The following is a 17,227-nucleotide window of genomic DNA, read 5'->3' on the forward strand; positions in this document are numbered from 1 at the left end:
TGGAGGAAAAGTGCCAGGATGTTTTTAATGGACATTTTCTGTTTCTATATAGGGGTTTTCCCAAGTATTGTGAGCTTCCCTTCTCAATACAGAGCACTCTCTTTCCTCTTCCTTCTTGCTCATCTTGATGCTAAGCAGCCACCAAGGACTGAAAAGGTGTCCATCTTCCTACTGTGGAAGAAGGTGATCAGAAGACGTTCCCGGCCAGGCGCAGTGGTTCATACCTGTAATCCCAGCACTTTGGGAGGCTGAGGCGTGTGGATCACCTGATGTCAGGAGTTCGAGACCAGCCTGGCCAACATGGTGAAACCCCATCTCTACTAAAAATACAAAAAATTAGCTGTGCATGGTGGTGGGTGCCTGTAATCCCAGCTCCTTGGGAAGCTGAGGCAGGACAATCGCTTGAACCTGGGAGGCGGAGGTTGCAGTGAGCCGAGATCGCGCTATTGCACTCCAGCCTGGGCAACAAGAGTGAAACTCCGTCCCCACCGCACCCTAAAAAAAGATGTTCTCAGTTCTAAAGCAAAACCAACACAACTACAACTTCCTGAAAGTCTGTCTTGCGGCATTTCCTGTGATTGAAGCTAAAGACAGTTTTAGGAAGAAATGATATTAGGTGCTTAACCGCCCCCCAAATCTGTTGTCATCTTCTTGCTGGGTTGAAATAACAGACTCAAAATATGACTTACCCCAGTGCTATCTCCAACCCAGGACAAGGATACTGAGCCTCTGAGATCATCAAACACATGCTATAAGGGGAAAAAAAAATTAATTTAGAAATCACAGTACTCTCCTTCAATCTTTGGCTTCTTTAAATATCTGAACTTTATTACTGTTCAGAGTAATTAAGTTCATAATTATAAAGGGGATATGGATTCCCAGTACAAAATTTGGGAGAGATGAGATTTAACTACTTAATATGAATCACAAATAACCTGGAAATTTAAATTCTCTTTTACACAAAGTAAGCCAAGCAGATGAGTTTTCTTTACTGCACCAGATGGGGAGATGGGATAATCTAACTGCTTTCTCCAACAGAACTAAATATAAAGGTATAGCAAAGTATTTTTAGGATGCTTTAAAACAAGAGATCATAGCCCACACTGGCAGGCGTAATTGTAACCAAATCAGCATAATTTAAATTTTTCTGGGCATCTTTTACAGTATAGCTGAGAAGTTCATAACTGGATTCCTTTTACTTCTAGGCTAGCTCACTCAAAATGACAAGGGGCAGAAGCAAGAAGCAAATGCCTTTGTTTCACCTTTTTATTTAATAACCATAGTAATAATGATAATAATAAAACAACCTCACTAGAGCTGCAGTGAGAGTAAGGAGGTAAAAAAGGGAAAACTGGTATGTTATATTCAAAATATAGTAAGCATGTTAAAATATAGTTATAATCATCATTGTAGGTGGTTTTGGGTTTTGTTTTTTAAATACTTCCTTTCTCTACTTATACAATAATATATATTCATTAAAGGAGATGCAGACAATTATAACAAGGTATAATAAAAATAAGTCATTCACACAGAGCGAGACTCCGTCTCAAAAAAAAAAAAAATAAGTCATTCACAATCCTACTACATAGAGATACTCAAGGTTAATATTATATGTATTAATACAATCTTCTGTTCTCTATCATTTTTATAACTGATAAAAAAAAAAAAAAAAAACCAAAGAGGCAATAACTGCACTTGGCAAAAATTTCAAACCATATAGAAATTACATACTATATAGAATCTATATAGCAAAAAGTGAAGATCCTTCTCTTTTCCAGGCCACATGCTCACCACCCAAGCCCCATTTCTTGGACAGTTTAATAGTTCAGTATATATTTCTAATAATTGTTGATGATTATGCTTTTTTCTTAAGACTTATAATCTTACTAAGATTTTAAAATCTTAAACATGCCTTGCCCTCCCAGATATGAGAAGCTCCTTAGAAGCCAGGGAATGTAACTTTATACTTCTTGGTACTCCCTGTGCCTACCACAGGAATACTTTGCACACTCAGTAAGCATTTGTTGAAAATGATTACACATCCTTCCCAAACCACAAACTCAACCTCAAAATAGAACATGTCTAAAAATGGTTGGGATGTCAGCTACTCGGTCACTCAAGCCACTGATCCCAACATAGAAATCTAAAGAAACAGAACTCAAAACATGAACTGTTTTGTTTATCTTGGAATTTTCTCTTGTAGTCTTGAACGGGCTTCTGAATTCACCTATGTGATTTCCCCTCTGGACCATCAGTACCTTTGATGTCAAAAGAATCTGACACAATTTCTGTAAGTTAGTACCATCAGTGCCTCACGCAGGTCTTGCTCCGTAAATAATGGTTAACTCTCAAATGCTCGGCAGAGCTTCTCACAGCCTCTGCAGGACAGAAGGGTTATTCAGACATGCAGGCTTGCCAGGCATCTGAGAAAAAGTAGGGCTGCTAGAGCTTCTGAAACCAGAAGCTTAAAAGTGACAAAGCAGCGTGTCTTATACGATATTTCACACATAGCAAAACCACACATTCTCGAGTGAGCATAGTGTCTGAACTGACATCAATGAGGTCCTTCAGGAAAAACAGGAACATCCAGAGCTACCACAAGCACCAGGCAGATCACAAAGGCTAAGATCACAGTCATCTAAACATAGGTTATCTTTCCAAGGAAGGTCCTGTCATAACTGACTAAGAGGAAAGAAAAAGTCCATCAATTATGGCACTGGAATTCGTGGTTGTCTTCACCAGGCTGTAAGATATCAGTCGTGAGCCAATCAGGACTGCAACTTTTACTTTTCAGGCAATGCTCTACACAGCTGACCCAGTCAATGCAGACTGGCATTACCCCCATTTTCCTACTGCTCAACTATAGAACGAGGATTACCACGTGTCACTGGCAACTCTCAGCTTCACTGAAACAGCTGAAATGGTAATGGACTTCATTCATCATCCAAAGAGTTCCTTTGGAAATGTAGGCCGGATTTACTAGCAAAACTGTGGTTTTCTTTTTTTTTTTGAGACGGAGTCTTGCTCTGCCACCCAGGCTGGAGTGCAGTGGCCAGATCTCAGCTCACTGCAAGCTCCGCCTCCCGGGTTTACGCCATTCTCCTGCCTCAGCCTCCCGAGTAGCTGGGACTACAGGCGCCTGCCTCGTCGCCCGGATAGTTTTTTTGTATTTTTAAGTAGAGACGGGGTTTCACCGTGTTAGCCAGGATGGTCTCGATCTCCTGACCTCGTGATCCACCCGCCTCGGCCTCCCAAAGTGCTGGGATTACAGGCTTGAGCCACTGCACCCAGCAAAACTGTGGTTTTCTACTACCCTTAAGCTTCCCTCCCATCCGCTCCAAATAACCAGTGAAGATTTGCTTTTGAAAATGGGCAAACTCACTGAAAAACTCATCTACCTATAGCAAATGCAACCAATTTTTTAATATTTCAGTCTCTAACATTCTTACACTGGTGAAAGTTCAAAAAGAAAAATGAAATGAGATGTTACAGCAGGCCCAAAGGTTAAGCAGAAAGAAAAGGTCATATGGAAAGGAGATAAATCCAGGAGAACTAGGGACCCAAGAGTACAGATTCAATCCTGGCCTTTCTATGGGAGAAAAAATATGGATGTCCAGGAAAGGGCGGACAACCTGGTCATAGTTAGGAGACAGAATTCACAAGTCAGCACAAAGCCATCAATCCTAATCCAGAATCATTTCTAATATTTAAGACAACACACATGTCATTCTACACTGCAGTGGCATCTTAGATCTTTCAAAATATGTATTACAGCACTTTTAATTGTAGCCACAAGAACCTTGCCTGTCCTCCCCACTAGACCTGACGTCCATCTGGTAAAGGAATCAAGCCCGTACATTTCAGCAGCTAACACACAGCACAGTGCACAGTGGGCACACACAATAAGTACTGAATTCTTGAAGAACTACTTATGAAGTTCTGAAAAAGAGGATGATGAAGTAAAAAGATAAGGCCAGGCCCACTTAACTTCCCCATGACAGACATGGGTATGAAATGTAAAAGTTCATTTCAGAGTGGACTTCTGCTTCTGGTCAAGATAGAGTGACAGGGATCCCATTTACCTTTCTACCGGAAACAGCTAATAATAAAAAAAAAAACCACACACACAGAATAGGCTGGGCGCGGTGGCTCATGCCTGTAATCCCAGCACTTTGGGAGGCTGACACAGGTGGATCACGAGGTCAGGGGTTCGAGTGAAACCCCGTCTCTACTAAAGATACAAAAAATTAGCCAGGCACGGTAGTGCACCTGTAATCCCAGCCACTTGGGAGGCTGAGGCAGAGAATTGCTTGAACCCAAGAGGTGGAGGCTGCAGTGAGCCAAGATCGCGCCATTGCACTCCAGTCTGTGCAACAGGGTAAGACTCCATCTCAAACAAACAAACACACAGAATATATGAAATGACTGTTTCCAAGATACTGAACACCAGGCACAAAGGACGACGATTCCTGAAAGAAAAGGAACTGAACGAGGAGTACCCTACAGCTTACTGGCTTACTGCCTGGAGAGAATTTCAGGCACAGTACAGGGGAGGGGCAGAGTTCTCCCTAAACTGAAGAGAGGAAGCTGATAGTCTGGGGAGGCCAAAGAGGTTCACAGGGCAGAAGATGAGAGTAGAAAGACTTACAAAGAAAAAAATTTCTGGAGATCTGAGTAGTGGGCCTCCCCTGTCACCCCACCAAGTCTTCTGCTAAACACCGAACAGCACACGCATGTGAGGAAACTACCTGAGGCCAGGGAAATAATTACCTGAAAGGATGGCAGAGAACAATATTCAGACCTCATACAGCAACAGGAATAATCCTTGTTCCCAGCAACCATAATAGGAAACCTTGTATTTCAAGGAAATTGGGTAGAGTACTCAGAAACATTTACCTCTGTGGTAAGGAAAAATAACCCCAGACTTAACGCTGTGCTGGTCCCGCCTAAAAAAAGCTTAAAAGCAAGACCCAAAAGGATCAAACTGTTTCCAAGTAATCAGTGTTCCAGAACAAAGTTCAAGAATATTTATAAGAATATAAAAATATCTAGCATCCAACAAGCAAAAACTCACAATATCCAACTGAAAAATCATCAGGTGGGTAGGTGCAGCAGCTCATGTGTATAATCCCAGCCCTTTGGGAAGCCAAGGTGGGAGGATCACTTGAGGCCAGGAGTTTGAAGCCAGCTTGGGCAATGTAGCAAGACCCCCATTTCCACAAAAACAATTTAAAAAAATCAGTTAGGCATGGTTACACATGCTTGTTAGCCCTCTCTACTTGGGAGGCTGAGGCAGAAGGATCTCTTGAGCCCAGGAGTTTGAGGCTACAGTGAGCTATGATTATACCACTGTACTCCAGCCTGAGCAACAGAGCAAAACCCTGTCTCTTAAAATAAATTTTTAAAAATAACCAGGCGCCAGGCGCAGTGGCTCACGCCTGTAATCCTAGCACTTTGGGAGGCCAAGACGGGCAGATCACGAGGTCAGGAGATCGAGACCATCCTGGCTAACACCGTGAAACCCCATCTCTACTAAAATACAAAAAAAATTAGCCGGGTGTGGTGGCGGGTGCCTGTAGTCCCAGCTACTTGGGAGGCTGAGGCAGGAGAATGGCGTGAACCTGGGAGGCGGAGCTTGCAGTGAGCCGAGATCGCGCCACTGCACTCCAGCCTGGGAGACAGAGCGAGACTCCATCCCAAAAAAAAAAAACAAAAAAAAAACAAAAACAAAAAAAATAACCAGGCACGCAAAGAAGAAATCAGGACCCATAATGAAGAGAAAAATCAAACTGACTCAGAAATAACAAAGATAATTAGTAGATAAGGACACTGAAACAGTTGTAACTGTACTCCACAAGAAATTAGAGAATGAATTGAGAATGTTAAAGAAAAAAAATTTTTGAAAGACTTAAATCAGGCTAGGCGTGGTGGCTCATGCCTATAATCTCAGCATTTTGACAGGCCAAAGTGGGCGGATCACTTGAGGTCAGAAGTTCAACCAGCCTGGCCAACATGGTGAGATCCCGTCTCTACTAGAAATACTAAAATTACTAAAATACTAAAAATTAGCCGGGTGTGGTGGTGGGCACCTGTAATCCCAGCTACTCAGGAGGCTGAGGGAGGAGAATCACTTGAACCCAGAAGGCAGAGGTTGCAGTGAGCAGAGACTGCACCACTGCACTCTAGCTTGGGTAACAAGAGTGAAACACTGTTTCAAAAAAAAAGAAAAAGACTTAAATTAGACTTGTAGAAATGAGAATTACAATGTCTGAGATGAAAAGTATGCTGGATAGGGCGCTGTGGCTCATACCTGTAATCCCAGCACTTTGGGAGGCTGAGGTGGGCAGATCACCTGAGTTCAGAAGTTCGAGACCAGCCTTGCCAACATAGTGAAAACTTGTCTCTACTAAAAATACAAAAACTAGCCAGGTGTGGTGACATACACCTGTAGTCCCAGCTACTCACAAGGCTGAGGCAGGAGAATTGCTTGAACCTGGGAGGTGGAGGCTGTATTGAGCCGAGATTGCACCACTGAACTCCACCTGAACAACAGAGTGAGACTCCGTCTCAAAAACAAACAAACAAACAAACAAACAAAACAAACAATGGATAGGCTGAACAGGAGATTAGACACTGTAGAAGAGATGAGTGTGAACCTGAAGCCATACCAACAGAAACTATCCAAAGTGAAACACAGAGATAAGAAAAGACAAAAAACGAACAGAGCCATCAATTTAGAAGATGTTCTAGTTTCTACAAATGTTCTTGAAGTTGTTCTACAGCTCAGCGATGGCTCTGTCATTCTTTTTGAAGTAGAACAACTTCAGGCAGCTGATTACATATGCAATCAGGGCATCTAGAGGAGGCTGGGCTGGAGACAGAAAAAAAAGTTAAGATATAATAGCCAAAATTTCCCCAAATGTGATGAAAAGGGTACACCCAGAGATCCAAGAAGCTCAGAAACCCTAAGCTCAAGAAACATGGTGAAAAATACACCAAAGCACATCATATCATAGTCAAATAATCTAAAATCAGCAATAGAGAAAAATCTTAAAAGCATCCACAAAAAAGATGACATTATATACAGAGAAACAAAGAATGATAGCAGACTTTTCCTACAATACAAGCCAGACAGTAGAGTAACATATTTAAAGTACTGGGTAAAAAACAGTCAAACTGTAGTTCTATAGCAAGTGAAACTATTTTTCAAAAACGCAGGTTTCACAATGAGATACCATCTCATACTAGAAAGTGACTACTATTATTAAAACATCAAAAAAAAAAAAAAAAAAACAGGTACTGGTGAGGCTGTGGAGAAAAGGGAATGATTATACACTGTTGGAGGGAATGTTCAGCCACTGTGAAAAGTGATTTGGAGATTTCTCAGAGAACTTAAAAGAGAACTGTGTAATCTGACCCAGCAATCCCGTTACTGGGTATATATCCAAAAGAAAACAAATCATTCTACCAAAAAGACACATGCACTATGTTAATTATAGCTCTACTGACAATAGCAAAGACATGGAATCAACCTAGGTGCCCATCAGCAGTGGACTGGATAAAGAAAATACGGTCTATATACACCATGTAATACTACGGAGCCATAAAACAAATGACATACATCCTGTCCCTTGCAGCAATATGGATGCAGATGGAGGCCATTACGCTAAGCAAATTAACACAGAAACAGAAAACCAAATACCACATGCTCTCGCTTATAATGGGAGGTGAACACTGGGTACTCATGGACTATAAAGATGGCAACAATAGAAACGGGATTATTAGAGGAGGGACAGAGGTGAGTATTGAAAAACTAACCGTTGGGTGCTATGTTCACTACCTGAGTGATGGGAGCATTTGTATTCCAGCATCACACGATATACCCAGGTAACAAACCTGCACATGTACCCCTAAATCTAAAAGTTGAAAAAAACGCACGTTTCAAAAAGGAAAAGTTCTGTGTTTCCGCACTTGTCCATTGCTCCTCAGCATTCTACGGTGGGTGTTTCTTTTTGACAGCCACAGGGGACAGACTACACCAGTGCAAAAGATCTGAAAGACAGCCAAAGTCCCATTTTTCACTGCAAAACGAACCATTCTGGTTTGTAATTATCACAGCTCAAAGTAATCTCCTCTTCCTAAGCATTACCCTCACAGCATTTACGGATACTCCTTGTACTATAACTATTTATATTTATATATAAATGTAAACTATACGTACACATAAACTATACATGTAGAACTATTTACATATTTGTCTTCCTCTCAAATTATGCTATAACTTCTTAACGGCAGACACTATAATTTGGTATTACCCATCAGACCTAGCACAAGGTCTTATACGTATTAGATGCTCCACAAACATTTCCATAAAAGTTTATTCACAAACTCCTGCTACTAACATTCTTTCTTTTTCTTAGTATTTTTTTTTTAACTCACGATAGCTGTTTGTCCTGAACTAACATTATTGATATGTGTGTAATCTTCCTTCTAACACGGTTACTGCTGTCTCAGTAAATAATGGTTGAATTATTCCTATGCTCTTCCAGCCAGCCAAGACACTCTTATACACTGGTATGTGTTCTTAGCTGTCCACACACGATGGTGACCTTACTCCTCTCCTTCCCATTGTAGTTACCATTAGCTTCATGTAGCTAAACATTGGTAAAGATGCCCTGAACACATCTAAGTGTTTAGAGGCATTGAGCAGGGGTAGTCTATATAGAAGAGAAATTCAAATTTCAAGTGAAAAAATAAAGGTATGAATACTGAGATTTAAGCAGAGTTTACAGAGTTGGGAGGCAGATATAAGCAAGAGCAAGGCAATGAGAGAAGGCAGCGGTGCAGGTAGAACATACAGGAAGATAACATGCAAGTATCTTGAAAATTTTCAAAGAACACAAATAAAATCTATTAATATCACCCTCTAGTAATATGCTGACTATACAGTAAATGCTATTAAGACTTGTTATAACAAAAAAAGAATTTCAGGCTGAGTATGGTAGTTCATGCCTGTAATCCCAGCACACCGGGAGGCTGAGGTTGGGAGGGTCACTTGAGTCCACAAGTTCAAGACCAGCCTGGGCAATATAGTGACCCCCATCTCTACAAAAAATTTAAAAATCAGCCAAGCATGGTGGTGCACACCTGTAGTTCTAGCTACTCAGGAAGCTGAAGTAGGAGGATCACTTGAGCCCAGGAATTTGAAGTTGCAGTAAGCTATGATCATGCCACTGCACTCTAGTCTAGACAACAGAGAGAGACCCTGTCTATATTTAAATAATAATAAGAAGAAGAATCTCAAGGTCAGAATAAAGAAAGTTAAGGTTGAAATAGAAGGAAAATAAAAATGGTGAAAAGGAAGTATCTTTAAGAAGACATTTTAGAAATAGTACTCCGGCTTGAAAGACCAAAGAAAGCTGAGAGAAGCCACTGGATCACTTAGACAAGAATGGTGTCTGACGATATATACAGCTGAAAATAATGAGTCAATAAGTTATGGCTCAATTGCTCTAATCAAGGACAAAGTAAGAAGAATAAAAGAAATATGAGCAGAGGATAAAGCTTTGTTGCTAGAAAGAACTGAAAGGCAGAATAATTCCTATAGGAAGGGAAAACCCAAAACCTCTGACACAATATTACCAAAGAATGTTCTATAATATTAAAATAATGAATCATACAAAAACATCTAGTACTATGTTGCAGAGTCCATCCAACAGAAGGTAGAGTGAATGTTTTATATATATAGCACTTTATATACATATAGCATATATATTAATATTTTGTCATGTTATTATATTATATTAATATAAATTAATATTTATATATAGCATATAAAACACTTTATATATATATATAAAGATATTATGTGTTAGTTGTATAAATGATAATTCAAATGGAGAGCGTGGGGAGAATTGAAGCATGTTTTGTTTCTGGTAAACAACAGCTGTAGGCCAGGCATGATGGCTCACACCTGTAATCTCAGCACCTTGGGAGGACGAGGCGGGTGGATCACCTGAGGTCAGGAGTTCAAGACTAGCCTGACCAATACAGTGAAACTCCATCTCTACTAAAAATACAAAAATTAGCCGGGCGTGGTGGCACGCACCTGTAGGCCCAGCTACTCAGGAGGCTGAGGCAGAAGAATCACTTGAACCCAGGAGGCAGAGGTTGCAGTAAGCCGAGGTTGTGCAGTTGCACTCCGGCCTGGGTGACAAAGTGAAACTCCGTCTCAAAAAAAAAAAAGCTGTGCTGCTTTAATGTAGCACGCCTAAGAGGCAGATTATTTAGTTGAAGGGTGTCCAATCTTTTGGCTTCCCCGGGCCACACTGGGAGACGAATCGTCTTGGGCCACACATAAAATACACTAACACTAACAATAGCTAATGAGCTTAAAAGGAAATCATACAAAAAAATCTCATAACATTTTAAGAAAGTTTATGGATTTGTATTGGGTCGCATTCAAAGCCACCCTGGGCCACATGTGGCCCGTGGGCTGTGGGTTGGACAAGCTTCATTTGGCACAAAGAGAACATGATCTGGTAACTACATATTGCTAAGGAGTCAGCTAAATGTATGATCTAGAAACACGTCAAAATTAAGGAAAACTATGTAAATATGTTGTTTCTCTGCTCAACAGTCCAAAAGCCAGTACCCTGAGGAGCCTGAATTACAAATACTGTAATTCAGATGACCTAATCCTACCCCAGGATAGGAAGCACAGAAGCCAAGAAGTTTAAGAGTAGTTGGGTAAAATGTCAGCTTGATTCTACCAGGAGCAGATGAGCACGAAATTATTGCCACTTTTGGAAAAATTTATTAATCCCATTACAGAGTTACTGGAGCAGGAACAGACAAATCAATAGAGCAAAACAGATCAGGAATGGATGAGGTTTCTTTAGCACATGATAAAGCTAGCACTTCAAGTTAGTGGTATAAGAACACTGGAAAAACTGGCTATTTGGAAAAATAAAAAATAAAAAGCTGAATTCATAACTCCCTTCTTAAAATGCCTAAATAAATTCCATATAGGGAGCAGATTTAAATGTAAAAAAAGTAAATTATAAAAATACTAGAAATGACCAGGCACAGTGGCTCACACCTGTAATCCTAGCACTTTGGGAGGCCAAGGTGGGTGGATTGCTTGAGCTCAGGAGTTTGAGACCAGTCTGGGCAACATAGTGAGACCCTGTCTCTACCAAAAAAGAAAACAAACAAACAAAAAACAATAGCCAGGTGTGGTGGCATAGCATGCGTTTGTGGTCCCAGCTACTAAGGAGGTTGAGGTGGGAGGATTGCTTGAGCCTGGGAGTTTGAGGCTGTAGTGATCTGTGATGGCACCACTATACTCCAGCCTGGGTGACAGAGTGAGACTCTGGGTCAAAAAACGATACCAGAAGTGTAAGTGAATATTTTTATAACCTTGGAATAGGAAGACCTTTACAAAAATGCTACAAAAATCAGAACCAATATTTAAGGATTTACTTTGACTACGTAAAAAGTTTATGCAAAACACCAAAGAGAAAGCTGAAAAAAACTGGGGAAAATTATTTGTAACATGACAAAGTATTAATGTAGAAAGGGTTTCAATTAATATAAAAGGGTTTCAATTAATATAAAATTATTTGTAACATGATAAAATATTAATATAGAAAGGTTTTCAAATCAATAAGAAACAGGCCAAAACCTCAAACAGGTTTTTGGAAAATAGGCAAAGAACATGAGCACCCAATTCATAGAAGGACAAAGAAATGGCCAATATACATATGAAAAGCTATTTAATCTCTTAAAAAAAAAAAAAAAAAAAAAAAAAACCAGGCCGGTGCAGTGGCTCACACCTGTAATCCCAGCGCTTTGGGAGGCCAAGGCGGGAGGATCACTTAAGCCCAGGAATTTGAGACCAGCCTGGGCAACATGGCAAAACCCTGTCTCCACAAAAAATTTAAAAAAAATTAGCCGGGTATGGTGGTGTGCACCTGTAGTCCCAACTACTCAGGAGGCTGAGATAGGAGGGTGGCTTGAGCCCAGGAGGTAGAGGCTGCAGTGAGCCAAGAAAGAAAAAGAAAAATATGACATTTTTGCCTTTCAGACTGGCAAAGATTAAAAGACTTGACAAAATGTATCCAGTGACAGCATAGGGACCACAGTACCTTCTTCTATGGTGGGTGGGAGTACATAAATTGCTGTAATTTTTCTGGAGAGCTATTTGGTGATGCAAATAAAAACTGAAAACATCCATATCACGTGACCGAGCAAATCCTATTCTTAGGAATTTGTCATAAGGGGATAATCACACACCTTTATAAAAGATGCCATATATTGGGGTGATTACTGCAGCTAACAACTACTGAACATTCCCCACAGGTCATCTTCTGTGTTAGGTATCTTATACACATTATTATTTAATCCACATAACCCCATGAGATATTACTATACCTGTATATTACAAATGAAGAACTGGAGATTTGTTAAGTAAATTATGTTATACCATATAACAATTTATCAGGTGCTATTAAAAATGTTTCAAGAACAAGGAAAAAAAGAAACATTTAAAAAAATTTTAAAAAACAAAAACAAAAATGTTTCAGGTATTTACTGACATTGAAAGATATTCATAGCATATTAGTAAAAAGTAGGCTACAAAACAGCATGTGACAACATATGTGCATATTTATGGTTAAAATGATATCTGGGACCGGGCACAGTGGCTCACACCTATAATCCTAGCACTTTGGGAGGCTGAGGCAGGACAATTGCTTAAGCTCAGGAGTTTAAGAACAGCCTGGGCAACATAGTGGGACTTTGCTCCACAAAACCAACAACAACAATAAAAACTACCCAGGCCTGGTGGCAAGCACCTGTAGTCCCAGATACACTGTTTGAGCCCAGGAGGTCAAGGCTACAGTTAGCCATGATTGTGCCACTGCACTCTACTCTGGATGACAAAGCAACACTGTCTCTAAAAAAAAAAGATATCTGGAAGGATACCCTTTAAAATATCAATAGCAACCGTCGTATTATAGAATTGACACGGGTGCACTCTTCTTTATAGTTTTTCTAGAGTGCATGAATTACTCTCATTCTACCTCCAATTGGCAGAAATCATTTTTAAAATAAAACTATGTAAGTAAGCTATTTTTAGTTAAAAAAAAAAAAAAAAGAAAAAGTATAAAGGAAAGGGTAATATAAAAAGCACACATAGACCATGTTAACTAATTAACTAATTTATTTTTTGGGGGCAAAGTCTCACTCTGTTACCCAGGCTGGAGTGCAGTGGTGTGATTTCAGCTCACTGCAACCTCCACCTTCCAGGTTCAAGCAAGTCTCATGCCTCAGCCTTCCCAGTAGCTAAGATTACAGGTGCATGCCACCACACCTGGCTAATGTTTGTATTTTTAGTAAAGACGGGGTTTTACCATGTTGGCCAGGATGGTTTTGAACTCCTGACCTCAAGTGATCTGCCCACCTCAGCCTCCCAAAGTGCTGGGATTATAGGCGTGAACCACTGAGCCTGGATGCATGTTAGTTTATTATTTATATTACACTAGCTAACAGGTATACCAGAAGGTTATAGGATAGGTCAAGAGCCCCTGCTACACTGAGGCACAGGAACATAGGTGGTTCTGACGTAAGGTAGACCTCCTAATATCATTAATCACTGATACACTAAGCTGCCTTTTCAGAGTCACATTCAGAGCCTTTTGTCCATTACCTATTGAATAGTGATTTCTGGTGTCCCAGATGGTACCAACAGCCATCTACTGCCCTCGGTAGGGGAGCTCCGAAGCAGAAGTAACTGGCTGGCATTTATAGCTGCCATCTGACTGTCAAATAGATTTTCAGGAATTCATTATGTTAGAAAGCAGGGGACAGCTTGTACTACCTTCTCTGAAAGGCATCCACCTTGAGAGCTGATGATATAAGACTCATCCAAGCATTTATTGCCTACCATCTTAAAGCAGGAGGCCCCCACACTTCAGAGTTCATGAATTAGCACAATGTCCATTTCTGGGATCATCTGAATACTCCCTAGGTTCTGTTCACAAGATTCTTCATGGAAACAACCATCTTCACATCTAATTAAACTAGAAGCCAAATTAAATTACTGTTACCATAAGCTTGGAAAATTTAAAGTTGGGCCCAAGAGTCACTGTAGCTTGGAAAAAAATCTAGTCATGAGAAACTTCTATCTTTAGTTACACACATAATCAAAAATAAAACACTGAAAAAACTAACACTGGCACTACTGCGTGTGGGTCAGTTTTCCCAAGGCAAGGCCCAGCTTAAAAGCCACTTGCTGACGGCCTGACCATGTACCCATTAGGAGCAGCCTTTTTGACAAGCAAAGAAGGAGGTGAATTCAATGATGGCATTCTTCACATACATGCCCTCTTTCAACAAATATGTCTGCATGCCTACCATGTGCTGTGATGATACATGCTCTGAGCTACTGAAGATTATACCCTATCAACAGGCATCTTAGGCACAGAAATCTAAAAAGAAAGGCTAAACACACTAGACTTTTAATCTACAGAAGTCAGCCTGTCACACTGAAAACAAAACTACGAAAGAACGTTAAGCCTCACCCAGTAACTAACTGGCTGGGATGGTAGGCACAAATCATTTTCTCTGTTGGGAATCCATTTCCTCAGGAGTAAAACTGAGGATTACGAAGGCAAGGCATTGGTGATCCCACAAAGACTGGGGATCTAGGATTAGTCTTCCAAAGCCCAGTGAGGCCTAGAACACAACCTGAGTGATGCTTTTGCAGGCAGGAAGAAAATCCTAACAGAATATAGCTCTGTTAAATTAGGCACTGCTAGAATCATAAAACATGAGCCAGAAATAAGATCACAAATGTCCCAGTTCTCATGGAGTCTATTCTTGGAAATGAAAAAATTAACTACAAAATAATGTGCAAGTTTTCAAATCTATTTAATTATTCAGAGTTTTCTGAGGGAGCATGATACAGAGGAGAGTACCAGGCTAATAATCAGTCAACCCGAATTTTATTTCCAGCTCTGCAAAAAGCTGCGTGAAACTGGGCAGCACAACCTGACATCATTACCAAAGTGAGGGGGCTAGAACGACAATCTTTCTAGTCTTTCTAAGCTTTAAAATTCTATGACTCATCAACAATTCAGCCACTCAGTTTGCTTTTCAACTGCTATGTATCTGGGTTTTTGTTGTTTTGGAGATCGGCTCCCTGCTCCACAATAGGCCAGTGTTCAAAGGACAGGGGCAACAGCAACCTCCACGATTTAGATGCCTCAGCAACCTGGATACGCACTGAAAAGAAGCAAGGAGACCCCTGATGCCACTATTATGCATTAAAAATCTGTGCATTTGACTTCTAAGAGAAATCTGCAGACCATCACTCTAATTCAATTTATTAAACTGGTTAGAATTGTCTAATGTTAGAAATCTGCTTTCTTAGCATACAGAGGAAGCAAATCAAATTTGAGAGTGATATATGTAGAGACAGACAGGGACAACAGCAAGAGGAAGAGGATATTACAAGAGGAATTACAAAGGGAGTATCATTTCTGCAGGAAAAAAGCAAACAGGCAGACAATGGCATTAAGTTTATAATCTAGGACATTTGAAATGGGAGAAGATAGCCCATATATCTCAATAGCCCCTGTAGGTATTAAATATTATACCACATTAAAATACTGTGAGTCATGTCTTAGTCCATTTTCAGTTGCTATAAGAGAATATCCAAGACTGGGCAATTTATAAACAAATGATGTTTATTTAGCTCACAGTTCTGGAGGCTGTGAAGTCCAAAAGCATGGCATAGGCATCTGTAAAGGATCATCCCATGGCAGAAACTGGAAGCAAGCACAGGAGACACAGAAAAGAAATAGGAACAGGCCAGGCATGGTGGCTCACGTCTGTAATGGCAGCACTTTGGGAGGCCAAGGCAGGTGGATCACTTGAGGTCAGGAGTTTGAAACCAGCCTGGCCAACATGGTGAAAACCCATCTCTACTAAAAATACAAAAATTAGCCAGGCATGGTGGCACAAACCTGTAATTCCAGCTACTTGGGAGGCAGAGGCATGAGAATCCCTTGAACCTGGGAGGTAGAGGTTGCAGTGAGCTGAGATCACAACTCTGCACTGTAGCCTGGACAAAAGAGTGAGACTCTGTCTCAAAAAAAAAAAAAAAAAAAAGAAAAAGAAAAAATAAAAGAAATAGGACCAAACTCTCCCCCTATTATAATTAACCCACTCCTGGGATAAAGGCCTTAATCCATTCATGAGTTGGTGCCCTCATGATATAATACCTGTTAAAGACCCACCACTTAATACTGTTACATTGACAATTAAGTTCCTAAAACACGAATTTGGGGAGGCACACTCAAACCACAGCAGTCCTGGTATAGCATAATTTATTATCTTCTTAGTGACCTAGACTCATATTGTTGACCAAGAAGCAGAGAAGTATATTAGAATGATTTCCATTAAAAAAGCAAGCAAACAAAAACGCTTTGGCACTTACAAAAGGGTAGGCTTAGTTTTTGAAAGTCACTTCCATGAAACAATTCATTTCTCAATAAATAGCTACATTTCATAATTTTTTGCATTTAACGGCTATATCTTAGTTCATTTTAAAGAAAAGAAAGTGACAAAGAGATATGCTCCAGTTGCCAGCTGACTGAGCCGAGAGAACCATGATGGCTGGCTGCTTATCCCTTGGGTGTGGGCGCTAACCCCTTCCCCCATTCCCTCTGCTACAACCACACTGGCCTTCTTCCAGATCCTGGAGTATGCCAAGCTCTTTTAGACCCAGGCCTTATGAACATGTTGTTCTCTCTGCCTGAGATACTCTTCCTGGCAAAATTCTATTCAAGTATCAGTTTAAATAATTTCTCAGTGAATCTTTCCTAATACCCCAGACTAAAAAAGACCTGTCAATTATTCTCCTGTGGTTACTATTTTTCTTCTTGGTAGTTACCACATTTATAATTATATATCGTTTAGTGCCATTTTCTCTATTGGTCCATAAAGTTCCATCAGGATAGAGGTCTGGTGTTCTACACCAGTTCCCAGGACCTGATACAGTGAGTGCCTCATGTGTGTAGGTGCTCGATTAACATTGCTGAATTAAAGAAAAACAATAATATTTAACCTTTACTAAGCACTTATTATATTAGTATTATATATATTAAGGTACTCACTGTTAATTTATAAAGAAAGCAGCAGGCTCAGAGACATTAAGTAA

The 17,227-nt window shown here is 40.2% G+C and overlaps 1 protein-coding gene across 5 annotated transcripts in view; it reads right to left on the bottom strand.

Moving 5' to 3' along the window:
* SORT1 (sortilin 1) overlaps positions 1–17,227 on the bottom strand; it is a 93,925-nt gene that overhangs the window by 58,979 nt on the left and 17,719 nt on the right. For all 5 annotated transcript variants that reach the window (XM_030935160.1, XM_030935159.1, XM_030935158.1 and 2 more), the window contains one exon: positions 690–749. In XM_030935160.1, coding sequence (XP_030791020.1) covers positions 690–749 — 60 coding nt within the window. The remainder of the gene's footprint in view (positions 1–689; positions 750–17,227) is intronic.

Source organism: Rhinopithecus roxellana, chromosome 8, assembly GCF_007565055.1.
Source record: "Rhinopithecus roxellana isolate Shanxi Qingling chromosome 8, ASM756505v1, whole genome shotgun sequence".
In the NCBI taxonomy this organism is placed as follows: Eukaryota; Metazoa; Chordata; class Mammalia; order Primates; family Cercopithecidae; genus Rhinopithecus; species Rhinopithecus roxellana.